Source organism: Salvelinus sp. IW2-2015, linkage group LG10 (genome assembly GCF_002910315.2).
Source record: "Salvelinus sp. IW2-2015 linkage group LG10, ASM291031v2, whole genome shotgun sequence".
Taxonomy (NCBI): Eukaryota; Metazoa; Chordata; class Actinopteri; order Salmoniformes; family Salmonidae; genus Salvelinus; species Salvelinus sp. IW2-2015.
In genome coordinates this window covers 18747816-18763860 of record NC_036850.1, presented here as the reverse complement: position 1 = coordinate 18763860, position 16045 = coordinate 18747816, and the positions used below count along the sequence as shown (strand labels likewise).

The following is a 16045-nucleotide window of genomic DNA, read 5'->3' as shown; positions in this document are numbered from 1 at the left end:
AAAATGAAATTTGCCTCCTGTAGCACTAATTCCCAAACGTTTTGGGACACTGTAAGTCCATGGAGAATAAGAGCACCTCCTCCCAGCTGCCCACTGCACTGAGGCTAGGAAACACTGTCACCACCGATAAATCTACCGATAGGCATTTCTCTACGGCTGGCCATGCTTCCACCTGATACCCTACCCTGGTCAACAGCTTCAGCACCTCCTGCAGAAACTTGCCCAAGCCACCCCCCCGCTTTCCTTCACCCAAATCCAGACAGCTGATGTTCTGAAAGAGCTGCAAATCTGTATCCCTACAAATCAGCTGGGCTAGACAATCTGGACCCTCTTCTTTAAAAAATCCGCCAAATTGTTGCAACCCCTATCTAGCTTGTTCAACCTCTCTTTCGTATCGTCTGAGATCCCCAAAGATTGGAAAGCTTCGTCGCCAAACCCACTGGCTCCAGGTCATTTATAAGCCTATGCTAGGTAAAGCCCCGCTTTCTCTCAGCTCACTGGTTACCATAGCAACACCCACTGTATCACGCGCTCCAGCAGGTATACTCTATGTAAACTGTGTAAACTGGAAACCACATATCCCGAGGCTGCATTTATTGTAGCTGGGGATTTTACAAGCTAATCTGAAACAAGGCTCCCTAAATTTTATCCGCATATCGAAGGCACGACCCGGGCTGGCAAAACCTGGATCATTGTTATTCTACTTCCACGATGCATATAAAGCCCTCCCCATCATCCTTTCGGAAAATCTTGACCACGACTTCATTTTGTTGCTCCCAGCCTATAGACAGAAACTAAGGTATTGGCAGGATCTACAGTCAATCACGGACTACAAAGGAAAATCACCCCCGTCGCGGACCCACATGTCTTGCTCCCAGACAAGCTAAACAACTCCTTTGCTCTCTTTGAGGACAATACAGTGCCACTGACACGGCCCACTACCAAACCTGCGGGCTCTCCTTCACTGCAGCCAATGTGAGTAAAACATTTAAACGTGTTAACCCTCGCAAGGCTGCCGGCCCAGACGGCATCCCAGCCCGTCCTCAGAGCATGCGCAGAAACAGCTGGCTGGTGTGTTTACGGACATATTCAATCAATCCTTTCCCAGTCTGCTGTTCCACATGCTTCAAGAGGCCCACCATTGTTCTTGTTCCCAAGAAAGCAAAGGTAACTGAGCTAAATGACTATCGCCCTGTAGCAGTCACTTCCGTCATCATGAAGTGCTTTGAGAGAGCTAGTCAAGGACATTTCACCTCCACCCTACCTGACACCTAGACCCACTCCAATTTGCTTACCGCCCCAATAGGTCACAGACGATGCAATGGCAATCAACACTGCACACTGCCCTAACCATCTGGACAAGAGGAATACCTATGTAAGAATGTTGTTCATCGACTACAGCTCAGCATTTAACCATAGTACCATCCAAATCGTCATTAAGCTCGAGCCCTGGGTCTCGACCCCGCCCTGTGAAACTGGGTCCTGGACTTCTGACGGGCCGCCCCCAGGTGGTGAGGGTAGGTAACAACATCTCCACCCCGCTGATCCTCAACACTGGGGCCCACAAGGGTGCATTCTCAGCCCTCTCCTGTACTCCCTGTTCACCCATGACTGCGTGGTCATGCACGCCTCCAACTCAATCATCAAGTTTGCAGACGACACTACAGTGGTAGGCTTGATTGCCAACAACGACAAGACAGTCACAGGGAGGAGGTGAGGGCTCTCGGAGTGTGGTGTCAAAATAACCTCACACTCAATGTCAACAAAACAAAGGAGATGATCGTGGAGTTCAGGAAACAGGAGAGGGAGCAGCCCCCTATCCACATCGACAGGACAGTAGCGGAGTTAAGTAGTTAGTTCCTCGGCGTACACATCACGGACAAACTGAAATGGTCCACCCACAGATAGCGTGGTGAAGAAGGCGCAGCAGCGCCTCTTCAACCTCAGGAGGCTGAAGAAATTTGGCTTGTCACCAACAACACTCACAAACTTTTTACAGATGCACAATCGAGAGCATCCTGTCGGACTGTATCACCGCCTGGTACGGCAACTGCTCCGCCACAACTGCAAGGCTCTCCAGAGGGTAGTGAGGTCTGCACAACGCATCACCGGGGCAAACTACCTGCCCTCCAGGACACCTACACCACCCGATGTCACAGGAAGGCCAAAAAGATCATCAAGGACAACAACCACCGAGCCACTGCTTGTTCACCCCGCTATCATCCAGAAGGCGAGGTCAGTACAGGTGCATCAAAGCGGGGACCGAGAGACTGAAAAACAGCTTATATCTCAAGGCCATCAGACTGTTAAACAGCCATCACTAACATTGAATGGCTGCTGCAACAGACTGACTCATCTCTAGCACTTTAATAATGAAAAATTTATGTAATATGTAATCATAGCCACTTATATAAATGTTTACATACCCTACATTACTCATCTCTAAGTATATACTGTACTCTATACCATCTACTGCATTTGCTATGCCGTTCGGCATTGCTCATCTCATATCTTTTTATGTACATATTCTTATTCATTCTTGTCACTTGTGTGTATAAGGTAGTTGTTGTGAAATTGTTAGGTTAGATTACTTGTTAGATATTACTGCAGTGGTTGGAACCAGAAGCACAATCATTTCGCTACACTCGCATTAACATCTGCTAACCATGTGTATGTGACAAATAACATTTGATTTGATTTGATTCGCATATTTCACTGGTGATCCCAAGCCAACAACTCCTTTGGCTGCCTTTCTTTTCAGTTCTCTGCTGCCAATGACTGGAACGAATTGCAAAAATCACCGAAGCTGGAGACTTATATCTCCCTCTCTAACTTTAAGCATCAGCTGTCAGAGAGTACCAGTACACAGCCCATCTGTAAATAGCACACCCAACTACCTCATCTCCATATTGTTTTTTTGTTTTTGGTTGCTCTTAGGCACCACAGTATCTCTACATGCACATCATCACCTGCACATCTATCACTCCAGTGTTAATGCTAAATTGTAATTATTTTGCCTCTATGGCTATTTATTGCCTTACCTCCCTAATCTTACTACATTTTTCACACACTGTACGTATACTTTTCTATTGTGTTATTGACTGTGCATTTGTTTATCCCATGTTTAACTCAGTGTTGTTGTTTTCGTCGCACTGCTTTGCTTTATCTTGGCCAGGTTGCAGTTTGTAAATGAGAACTTTTCTCAACTGGCCTACCTGGTTAAATAAAGGAGAAATAAAAAAATAAAAACCGTATATATAATTTCACAACATTTCTAGCTCGCCGCCCTTGGACTCTGGAGCATTGGATATGCGTTCTCTGGAGTGATGAATCACGCTTCACCCCATCTGGCAGTTCGACGGACAAATCTGGGTTTGGCGGATGCCAGGAGAACGCTACCTGCCCCAATTCATAGTTTGATGGAGGAGGAATAATGGTTTGGCGCTGTTTTTCATGTTTCGGGCTGAGCCCCTTAGTTCCAACGAAGGGAAATCTTAACGCTGCAGCACATAATGACATTCTAGACGATTCTGTGCTTCCAACTTTGTGTTAACAGTTTGGGGAAGGCCTTTTCTTGTTTCAGCATGACATGCCCCCGTCGTGCACAAAGCGAGGTCCATACAAAAATGGTTTGTAGAGATCAGTGTGGAAGAACTTGACTGGCCTGCACAGAGCCTTGAACCTCAACCCCATCGAACACTTTTGGGATGAATTGGAATGCCAACTGCAAGCCAGGCCTAATTTCCCATCAGTGCCTGACCTCACTAATGCTCTAGTGGCTGAATGAAAGCACGTCCCCGCAGTGTTCAAATATCTAGTGGAAAGCCTTCCCAGAGTGGAGCCTATTATAGCAGCGAAGTGGGGACCAACTCACTATTAATGCCCATGATTTTGGAATGAGATGTTCGACGAGCATACTTTTGGTCATGTAACGTATAGTCATAGTTTGCCTGTGTGCTTCTCTAGATGGGTGCCATTAAAGACAAACCACAAGGAACGGCCTAAAGCTGATTAAATCACTGTGCACTAATTGAAAAAACATGGTTGCAGGAACTTTTCTCATCCTCCCTTAGGAAAAATAAAGAGAGTGCGTGACAAACTTAATTAGGAATTATCCGAAGTTGTTTAATTATCTCCTCTGGAGTCCCATATGAGGCCATGGTCCTGATTGTAGCGCTGCTGTAATCCACTGCCTTGACTGATAAGAATAGAGCAAGACAATGTGTTGTGGGGAAACATTCTATGGGAATCTATTGACCCATCTTGAGTTCTAAGCCCCTTGTCATGCTAAAATCATTAATATTTAGATTATACCTGGCGTGCAGGTGATATTTAACAGTACTTTTGGGTGATTAAAGTATGTGATGGATCCTCTGTAAGATTTAAAATGTTGTGACGACGTCGGACATATCTGTTCATTTCTCCTCACAGAAGTCATTGTTTGCTAAATTGTTTGCCACAAACATACCAGCTATATCTAATTCAAGATAAAACCTTATGCTTTGTAGGGTAATATAAAATAAGAAATGACAATATGTCTTCTTAATATATTTCCATTTGAAATGTTTAGCCTTGTATTGGAAACTCTAATGTTTATGCCATAGACATAGACCGTATATACAGTATAAAGTTTGCACTAACCAAGGCTATGTTCATAGAGAACAGAATACCTGTTTGGAGGTTTGAATGGTTTTGCCAGGTCCTTTACCAATGCCGAACGTCTCCTCCTCATCCAAGGAGAGCTGTTGGTGCAGGTAAAGGGCACGCTCCTCTGCCCAGGCGTGGGCTGACGCATGCCAGATCTTATGCCTGGATAGGTATTTTACGTACAACTAATCAATCATACATGTAACTGCCAAAATAATGGAAACACTTGAGTAAATGAGGGATACAAAGTATATTGAAAGCATGAGCTTCCACACAGGTGGGGATCCTGAGTTAATTTAGGTTTGATGAGCATAAAAATTATGTATGCCATTGCTGTCTCAGTCACCAGATCTCAACTCAACTGGATGAATGGCTGTTTATGGCTATTTTTGCCCCGTTGGCACAGGTGAGGTAATTTACACTTGCTGAGAATCACTTGCCTCCAACCAAATTAGTTTGAATTTATTATAATTTATCCATGCCATTTTTGGACTTTGAGGTGGTCCTGTGCAGTTGTAAATCAAACAAATACACATGTGAACACCAATGTTTTCAATTCAACTTATTTTTTGACGAAATTGTGAATCGTTCAAGGATGCATCTTTCCTCCACCCTCTTCTGCCTCCTTTTGAAAAATGTCAATGTAATTGAGGAGTGGAAACATGGAAACAAATGCGCTTGAATGAAATGAGATTCTCCTCCACAAGTGCGTCATTAGGCAAAACTATGTATAACATGGTACAAACACATTTTGCTAGCTGTACCAGACATTTTATAGATTAAAAGTGGGGTTTTAAAATGTGTGCATGCTTTTCCTCTGAGAAAAATACTGTTGATTCAAAGGGGTGTGGCAGATTACAAAACTCTTCCTGTAAGAATTCTCGCCGGAAGAGGCTATCGAGGAGAGGAGCAAACTCCTTCGTTCACCTATTAACAAATTGATATTCACCTGTCACACCCTGATCTGTTTCACCTGTCCTTGTGAATGTCTCCACCCCTCCATGTATCGCTTATTATCCCCGATGTATATGTCCTGTGTTTCCTGTCTCTCTGTGTCAGTTTGTCTTGTTTGCTAAGTCAACCAGTGGTTTTCCTTGTCCTATTTTTTTCCTCAGTCTCTTTTGTGTGTAGTCCTCCTGGTTTCGACACTTGCCTGTTCTGACTCCGAACCCGCCTACCTGACCACTCTACCTGTTCTGTCTTCAAGTCTGCCTATCCCCTTGCACTGTTTGAACTCGGATCTGGTTACTAAACCCCGCCTGGCCTGACCTGAGACTGCCCTTCGACTGGTACTGTTTGGTGGACTCTGTCCCGGTTTATGAACTCACGCCTGTTCTCGACCTACCTTTTGCCTACCCTTGGTTGAGCTCCTATTTATTAATCCATCTGCTTCCTGTGTCTGCATTTGGGTCTCGCCTTGTGTCCTTCTATTCTCCTACATATGGCAATTTTTTATTAAATGTTTTATTTCACCTTTATTTAACCAGGTAGGCTAGTTGAGAACAAGTTCTCATTTACAACTGCGACCTGGCCAAGATAAAGCATAGCAGTGTGTCATGACGTTGGCAGTGGGGTAGGTTTATGACAGTCATAAATACCTCTTTCCCCCCACTCCTGTTCCTCTCCCTACTATAACTGATGTGACATAAGAAAACCCCTTGGTTAACATAGAGATTCTGAGAACATCAGAAGTGGGGGGAAATGAACTATATTCTGGTAATCCGACCAACTGAACATATGCGGTGGTACTTAAGGTATATTATGTCAGTTCGGTTGCCCTCTGACACATTCTCATCAATGATAGAATGACATAAACTCTACTGTGGAAAGTCTAAACGTCAGAGGTATCGGATTCAAATGGAATTGTTGTTTAATTGAAATGTTTGAATATGACATTATTTTGTGAGACCTCCTCATGCCTTTTGCACACAATGTATATAGACTCTTTTTTTTCCTACTGTGTTATTGACTTGTTTATTGTTTACTCCATGTGTAACTCTGTGTTGTTGTCTGTTCACACTGCTATGCTTTATCTTGGCCAGGTCGCAGTTGTAAATGAGAACTTGTTCTCAACTAGCCTACCTGGTTAAATAAAGGTGAAATAAAACATTTAATAAAAAATTGCCATATGTAGGAGAATAGAAGGACACAAGGCGAGACCCAAATGCAGACACAGGAAGCAGATGGATTAATAAATAGGAGCTCAACCAAGGGGTAGGCAAAAGGTAGGTCGAGAACAGGCGTGAGTTCATAAACCGGGACAGAGTCCAAAACAGTACCAGTCGAAGGGCAGTCTCGAGGTCAGGCCAGGCAGGGGTTTAGTAACCAGATCCGAGTTCAAACAGTGCAAGGGGATAGGCAGACTTGAAGACAGAACAGGTAGAGTGGTCAGGTAGGCGGGTTCGGAGTCAGAACAGGCAAGTGTCGAAACCAGGAGGACTACACACAAAAGAGACTGAGGAAAAAAATAGGAGCAAGGAAAACCACTGGTTGACTTAGCAAACAAGACAAACTGACACAGAGAGACAGGAAACACAGGGACATATACATCGGGGATAATAAGCGATACATGGAGGGGGTGGAGACATTCACAAGGACAGGTGAAACAGATCAGGGTGTGACAGGTGAATATCAATTTGTTAATAGGTGAACGAAGGAGTTTGCTCCTCTCCTCGATAGCCTCTTCCGGCCGAGAATTCTTACAGGAAGAGTTTTGTAATCTGCCACACCCCCTTTGAATCAACAGTATTTTTCTCAGAGGAGAAAAGCATGCACACATTTTAAAACCCCCACTTTTAATCTATAAAATGTCTGGTACAGCTAGCAAAATGTGTTTGTACCATGTTATACATAGTTTGCCTAATGACGCACTTGTGGAGGAGAATCTCATTTCATTCAAGCGCATTTGTTTCCATGTTTCCACTCCTCAATTACATTGACATTTTTCAAAAGGAGGCAGAAGAGGGTGGAGGAGAAGATGCATCCTTGAACGATTCACAATTTCGTCAAAAATAAGTTGAAATTGAAAACATTGGTGTTCACATGTGTATTTGTTTGATTTACAACTGCACAGGACCACCTCAAAGTCCAAAAATGGCATGGATAAATTATAATAAATTCAAACTAATTTGGTTGGAGGCAAGTGATTCTCAGCAAGTGTAAATTACCTCACCTGTGCCAACGGGGCAAAAATAGCCATTAAACCAGCCATTCATCCAGTTGAGTTGAGATCTGGTGACTGAGACAGCAATGGCATACATAATTTTTATGCTCATCAAACCTAAATTAACTCAGGATCCCCACCTGTGTGGAAGCTCATGCTTTCAATATACTTTGTATCCCTCATTTACTCAAGTGTTTCCATTATTTTGGCAGTTACATGTATGATGTGATTAGTTGGTACGTAAAATACCTATCCAGGCATAAGATCTGGCATGCGTCAGCCCACGCCTGGGCAGAGGAGCGTGCCCTTTACCTGCACCAACAGCTCTCCTTGGATGAGGAGGAGACGTTCGGCATTGGTAAAGGACCTGGCATAAACCATTCAAACCTCCAAACAGGTATTCTGTTCTCTATGAACATAGCCTTGGTTAGTGCAAACCTTTATACTGTATATACGGTCTATGTCTATGGCATAAACATTAGAGTTTCCAATACTAAGGCTAAACATTTCAAATGGAAATATATCATAAGAAGACATACTTGTCATTTCTTATTTTATATTACCCTACAAAGCATAAGGTTTTATCTTGAATTAGATATAGCTGGTATGTTTGTGGCAAACAATTTAGCAAACAATGACTTCTGTGAGGAGAAATGAACAGATATGTCCGACGTCGTCACAACATTTTAAACTCTTACAGAGGATCCATCACATACTTTAATCACCCAAAAGTACTGTTAAATATCACCTGCACGCCAGGTATATCTAAATATTAATGATTTTAGCATGACAAGGGGCTTAGAACTCAAGATGGGTCAATAGATTCCCATAGAATGTTTCCCCACAACACATTGTCTTGCTCTATTCTTATCAGTCAAGGACAGTGGATTACAGCAGCGCTACAATCAGGACCATGGCCTCATATGGGACTCCAGAGGAGATAATTAAACAACTTCGGATAATTCCTAATTAAGTTTGTCACGCACTCTCTTTATTTTTTCCTAAGGGAGGATGAGAAAAGTTCCTGCAAGCCATGTTTTTTCAATTAGTGCACAGTGATTTAATCAGTCTTAGGCCGTTCCTTGTGGTTTGTCTTTAATGGCACCCATCTAGAGAAGCACACAGGCAAACTATGACTTATACGTTACATGACCAAAAGTATGCTCGTCGAACATCTCATTCCAAAATCATGGGCATTAATATGGAGTTGGTCCCCACTTCGCTGCTATAATAGGCTCCACTCTTCTGGGAAGGCTTTCCACTAGATATTTGAACATTGCTGCGGGGACGTGCTTTCATTCAGCCACTAGAGCATTAGTGAGGTCAGGCACTGATGTTGGGAAATTAGGCCTGGCTTGCAGTTGGCATTCCAATTCATCCCAAAAGTGTTCGATGGGGTTGAGGTCAAGGCTCTGTGCAGGCCAGTCAAGTTCTTCCACACTGATCTCTACAAACCATTTTTGTATGGACCTCGCTTTGTGCACGACGGGGGCATTGTCATGCTGAAACAAGAAAGGGCCTTCCCCAAACTGTTAACACAAAGTTGGAAGCACAGAATCGTCTAGAATGTCATTATGTGCTGCAGCGTTAAGATTTCCCTTCGTTGGAACTAAGGGGCTCAGCCCGAAACATGAAAAACAGCGCCAAACCATTATTCCTCCTCCATCAAACTATGAATTGGGGCAGGTAGCGTTCTCCTGGCATCCGCCAAACCCAGATTTGTCCGTCGAACTGCCAGATGGTGAAGCGTGATTCATCACTCCAGAGAACGCATATCCAATGCTCCAGAGTCCAAGGGCGGCGAGCTAGAAATGTTGTGAAATTATATATACGGTTTTTATTTTTTTATTTCTCCTTTATTTAACCAGGTAGGCCAGTTGAGAAAAGTTCTCATTTACAACTGCAACCTGGCCAAGATAAAGCAAAGCAGTGCGACGAAAACAACAACACTGAGTTAAACATGGGATAAACAAATGCACAGTCAATAACACAATAGAAAAGTATACGTACAGTGTGTGAAAATGTAGTAAGATTAGGGAGGTAAGGCAATAAATAGGCCATAGAGGCAAAATAATTACAATTTAGCATTAACACTGGAGTGATAGATGTGCAGGTGATGATGTGCATGTAGAGATACTGTGGTGCCTAAGAGCAACCAAAAACAAAAAAACAATATGGAGATGAGGTAGTTGGGTGTGCTATTTACAGATGGGCTGTGTACTGGTACTCTCTGACAGCTGATGCTTAAAGTTAGAGAGGGAGATATAAGTCTCCAGCTTCGGTGATTTTTGCAATTCGTTCCAGTCATTGGCAGCAGAGAACTGGAAAGAAAGGCAGCCAAAGGAGTTGTTGGCTTGGGGATCACCAGTGAAATATGCGAATCAAATCAAATCAAATGTTATTTGTCACATACACATGGTTAGCAGATGTTAATGCGAGTGTAGCGAAATGATTGTGCTTCTGGTTCCAACCATGCAGTAATATCTAACAAGTAATCTAACCTAACAATTTCACAACAACTACCTTATACACACAAGTGTACAAGAATGAATAAGAATATGTACATAAAAATATATGAATGAGCAATGGCCGAACGGCATAGGCAAGATGCAGTAGATGGTATAGAGTACAGTATATACTTATGAGATGAGTAATGTAGGGTATGTAAACATTATATAAAGTGGCTAGTGATACATTTATTACATAAATTTTTTCATTATTAAAGTGGCTAGAGATGAGTCAGTCTGTTGGCAGCAGCCATTCAATGTTAGTGATGGCTGTTTAACAGTCTGATGGCCTTGAGATATAAGCTGTTTTTCAGTCTCTCGGTCCCCGCTTTGATGCACCTGTACTGACCTCGCCTTCTGGATGATAGCGGGGTGAACAGGCAGTGGCTCGGGTGGTTGTTGTCCTTGATGATCTTTTTGGCCTTCCTGTGACATCGGGTGGTGTAGGTGTCCTGGAGGGCAGGTAGTTTGCCCCGGTGATGCGTTGTGCAGACCTCACTACCCTCTGGAGAGCCTTVCGGTTRTGGGCGGAGCAGTTGCCGTACCAGGCGGTGATACAGTCCGACAGGATGCTCTCGATTGTGCATCTGTAAAAGTTTGTGAGTGTTGTTGGTGACAAGCCAAATTTCTTCAGCCTCCTGAGGTTGAAGAGGCGCTGCTGCGCCTTCTTCACCACGCTATCTGTGTGGGTGGACCATTTCAGTTTGTCCGTGATGTGTACGCCGAGGAACTAACTACTTAACTCCGCTACTGTCCTGTCGATGTGGATAGGGGGCTGCTCCCTCTCCTGTTTCCTGAACTCCACGATCATCTCCTTTGTTTTGTTGACATTGAGTGTGAGGTTATTTTGACACCACACTCCGAGAGCCCTCACCTCCTCCCTGTAGACTGTCTTGTCGTTGTTGGCAATCAAGCCTACCACTGTAGTGTCGTCTGCAAACTTGATGATTGAGTTGGAGGCGTGCATGACCACGCAGTCATGGGTGAACAGGGAGTACAGGAGAGGGCTGAGAATGCACCCTTGTGGGGCCCCAGTGTTGAGGATCAGCGGGGTGGAGATGTTGTTACCTACCCTCACCACCTGGGGGCGGCCCGTCAGGAAGTCCAGGACCCAGTTTCACAGGGCGGGGTCGAGACCCAGGGCTCGAGCTTAATGACGAGTTTGGATGGTACTATGGTGTTAAATGCTGAGCTGTAGTCGATGAACAACATTCTTACATAGGTATTCCTCTTGTCCAGATGGGTTAGGGCAGTGTGCAGTGTGATTGCCATTGCATCGTCTGTGGACCTATTGGGGCGGTAAGCAAATTGGAGTGGGTCTAGGGTGTCAGGTAGGGTGGAGGTGAAATGGTCCTTGACTAGTCTCTCAAAGCACTTCATGATGACGGAAGTGACTGCTACAGGGCGATAGTCATTTAGCTCAGTTACCTTTGCTTTCTTGGGAACAAGAACAATGGTGGCCCTCTTGAAGCATGTGGGAACAGCAGACTGGGAAAAGGATTGATTGAATATGTCCGTAAACACACCAGCCAGCTGTTCTGCGCATGCTCTGAGGACGCGGCTGGGGATGCCGTCTGGGCCGGCAGCCTTGCGAGGGTTAACACGTTTAAATGTTTTACTCACATTGGCTGCAGTGAAGGAGAGCCCGCAGGTTTTGGTAGTGGGCCGTGTCAGTGGCACTGTATTGTCCTCAAAGAGAGCAAAGGAGTTGTTTAGCTTGTCTGGGAGCAAGACATCGTGGTCCGCGACGGGGCTGATTTTCCTTTTGTAGTCCGTGATTGACTGTAGATCCTGCCACATACCTTAGTTTCTGTCTATAGGCTGGGAGCAACAAAATGAAGTCGTGGTCAGATTTTCCGAAAGGATGATGGGGGAGGGCTTTATATGCATCGTGGAAGTTAGAATAACAATGATCCAGGGTTTTGCCAGCCCGGGTCGTGCCTTCGATATGCGGATAAAATTTAGGGAGCCTTGTTTTCAGATTAGCCTTGTTAAAATCCCCAGCTACAATAAATGCAGCCTCGGGATATGTGGTTTCCAGTTTACACAGTTTACATAGAGTATACCTGCTGGAGCGCGTGATACAGGTGGGTGTTGCTATGGTAACCAGTGAGCTGAGAGAAAGCGGGGCTTTACCTAGCATAGGCTTATAAATGACCTGGAGCCAGTGGGTTTGGCGACGAAGCTTTCCAATCTTTGGGGATCTCAGACGATACGAAAGAGAGGTTGAACAAGCTAGTAATAGGGGTTGCAACAATTTTGGCGGATACTTTTATAAAGAGAGGGTCCAGATTGTCTAGCCCAGCTGATTTGTAGGGATACAGATTTTGCAGCTCTTTCAGAACATCAGCTGTCTGGATTTGGGTGAAGGAGAAGCGGGGGGGTGGCTTGGGCAAGTTTCTGCAGGAGGTGCTGAGCTGTTGACCAGGGTAGGGGTATCCAGGTGGAAAGCATGGCCAGCCGTAGAGAAATGCCTATCGTAGATTTATCGGTGGTGACAGTGTTTCCTAGCCTCAGTGCAGTGGGCAGCTGGGAGGAGGTGCTCTTATTCTCCATGGACTTTACAGTGTCCCAAAACGTTTGGGAATTAGTGCTACAGGAGGCAAATTTCATTTTGAAAAAGTTAGCCTTAGCTTTCCTAACTGACTGTGTATATGGGCCCTCTACTAACGGGATGAGGTCAATATCCTTCCAGGATACCCGGCTCAGGTCAAATAGAAAGACTTGCTCGCTTAAGTGTTTAAGGGAGCATTTGACAGTGATGAGGGGTGGTCGTTTGACCGCAGACCCATTACGGACTCAGGCAATGAGGCATTGATTGCTGAGATCATGGTTGAAGACAGCAGAGGGGTATTTAGAGGGCAAGTTGGTCAGGATGATATCTATGAGGGTGCCCATGGTTACAGATTTAGGGTTGTACCTGGTAGGTTCCTTGATAATTTGTGTGAGATTGAGGGCGTCTAGCTTAGATTGTAGGATGGCTGGGGTGTTAAGCATATTCCAGTTTAGGTCACCTAACAGTACGAGCGCTGAAGATAGATGGGGGGCCAATCAATTCACATATGGTATCCAGGGTACAGCTGGGGGCTGAGGGGGGTCTATAACAAGCGGCAACGGTGAGAGACCTATTTCTTGAAAGGTGGATTTTTAAAAGTAGAAGCTCGAATTGTTTGGGCACAGACCTCGATAGTATGACAGAACTCTGCAGGCCATCGCTGCAGTAGATTACAACTCTGCCACCTTTGAAATATCTATCTTGTCGGAAAATGTTGTAGTTGGGGATGGAAATTTCAGAATTTTTGGTGACCTTCCTAAGTCAGGATTCAGACACGGCTAGGACATTAGGGTTGGCGGAGTGTGCTAAAGCAGTGAATTAAAAAAAACTTAGGGAGGAGGCTTCTGATGTTAACATGTATGAAACCAAGGCTTTTACAGTTACAGAAGTCAACAAATGAGAGCACATTGGGAATAGGTGTGGTGCTGGGTACAACAGGACGTGGGTTAACCTCTACATCACCAGAGGAACAGAGGAGGAGTAGGATAAGGGTACGGCTAAAGGCTATAAGAACTGGTCGTCTAGTGCGTTGGGGACAGATTTCTGGGTGTGGTAGAATAGATTCAGGGCATAATGTACAGACAAGGGTATGGTAGAAGGTGAGTACAGTTGAGGTAAAGCTAGGCATTGAGTGACAATGAGAGTGGTTGCGTCTCTGGAGGCACCAGTTTAGCCAGGTGAAGTCTCCGCATGTGTGGAGGATGCGACAAAGAGCTATCTAAGGCATTTAGGGCGGGGCTGGGGGCTCTATAGTGAAATAAAACAATAATAACTAACCTAAACAGCAGTAGATAAGGCATATTGACATTATGCAGAGAAATGAGTAGCCGAGTGATCATAGGGTCCAATGAGCAGCAAAAGGTGAGTCGCGGCCATTCGGTAGTCTCTGCTACGCTAGGCGAGCTGGAGACACAGCGATTAAGATAGCTAGCGGGCCGTGGCCAGCAAATGGATCTTCGGCGACATTGCAATGGAAAAGCCTGTTGAAACCACCTTGAACGATTACGCCGGCAGACCAGTCGTGATGGATCGGCGGGGCTCTGTGTCGGCAATAAAGGGTCCAGGCCAATTGGCAAAAGAGTTATTGTAGCCCAAGAATTAGCTGGTGGACCTTTTCGGCTAGCCGGGAGATGGGCTAGCTCAAGGATAACTGGTGTTGCTTCGGGACAGAGACGTTAGCCAGGAGTAGCCACTCGGATTGCAGCTAGCTAGCTGCGATGATCCGGTGTAAAGGTCCAGAGCTTGCGATAGGAATCCGGAGATGTGGTTGAGAAAAAGCAGTCCGATTTGCTCTGACTTGATATCACGCTGTGCAGACTGGCAGGTATTTACCGAGCTAAGGCTGGCTGGTGTCCGAGTTAACGGTGAAGACCGCTAGCAGTGGCTAACTGACTACTAACTAGTAGCTAGTTAGCTGGCTAGCTTCTGATGGGGGTTCCGGTTCTAAAGTATAAAATAGCAGATCTGTACCACATTGGGCGAGGCGGGTTGCAGGAGACTATATTCAGTCCGTAGAGGAAAGTGAGATTAAAATATATACAAAAAAACTAGGAAAACTATTATTTACACGGGACAAGACGGGACAAGACAAAAGAGACATCCAACTGCATCTTGGAATTGTTTTATGTGGTGATGATGATTAATTCTCTCCTCAAGCCTTTGTCTTGTACATGTGTCATTGATCTTTGTATGTCTCACTGTGCCTCTCAGCTCCTTATATCAGTAAAATGACCCTACTAACTCTCTCCCTTTCTTTCTTTCCTCCCTCTCTCCATCTTTCCCCCCCTTCCTGCATTCTGTAGATGTGTCAGTGAGCCTGCTGTCCCTGGTGGTGACAGCCTGTGGCCTGGCCCTGTTCGGGGTCTCAATCTTTGTCTCCTGGAAGCTCTGCTGGATCCCATGGAGGGAGCGTGGCCCCTCCCCCAGCATCAAGGAGCCCACCCATGGGCACCACAATTCCCCCATGGCACCTTTACAACCCTATGTCCCATCCAGGGAGTCAGTCTACACAGCCGTCGACCCCCTTGTCCCCACCCTCGACCGCCGTGAGTCCCATCGCTGCTCCATTGTCCCTGTGGCATCTGGGACCGTGACGGGGCCGGTGACCCCCGTATCACCGCCCCCCATAGCGGCGATCATCCCCATCCCAGAGGCGGCCATGAAGATTAGCCACACGTCTCCAGACATCCCCCTAGAGTCCCAGAGTAAAGGCCGCGAGAACGGGGTCCACACCAACCCTCGTAGGCAGAGGCAGACTACTGAGCCCTCACCCTCCGTCCGGTCAATGTCTATACACACAGAGATTGGGTGAGTACTATATCACAGTCCTCTACTATGATGAAGTCACTGTTGTGCTATGTACTGTGCTTGTATACTGTAGTACCTACTATACCAAGCTCCCTTACAATATAAGACTACTACTAAGACTACTACTTTGCTTTCATAATACATAGTATTTAATTAGTTCACCACAATGGTTATCACAGTAGGAGTAAAGCTTTCAATACAGTACACTGTCAGTCCATGAGTACTACAGTCCACCAGGATTGGGGTTGATTCCACAAATGTATTATAAATTCAATTTAATTTAATTCAAATTCCAGGTCAATCTTTCAATTCAGAGATAATTCCATTCCTCTGAATTCCAATGTAAGGTTTAAATTCCAAGAATTC

The 16045-nt window shown here is 45.1% G+C and overlaps 1 protein-coding gene across 1 annotated transcript in view; it reads left to right on the top strand.

The window, feature by feature from the left end:
* The window catches only part of LOC111969459 (synaptotagmin-9-like), a 50200-nt gene that overhangs the window by 14694 nt on the left and 19461 nt on the right, over positions 1 to 16045 (top strand). Inside the window, exon 2 of the mRNA XM_023995622.2 lies at positions 15175 to 15679. Within this exon, the coding sequence (XP_023851390.1) occupies positions 15175 to 15679 (505 nt within the window). The remainder of the gene's footprint in view (positions 1 to 15174; positions 15680 to 16045) is intronic.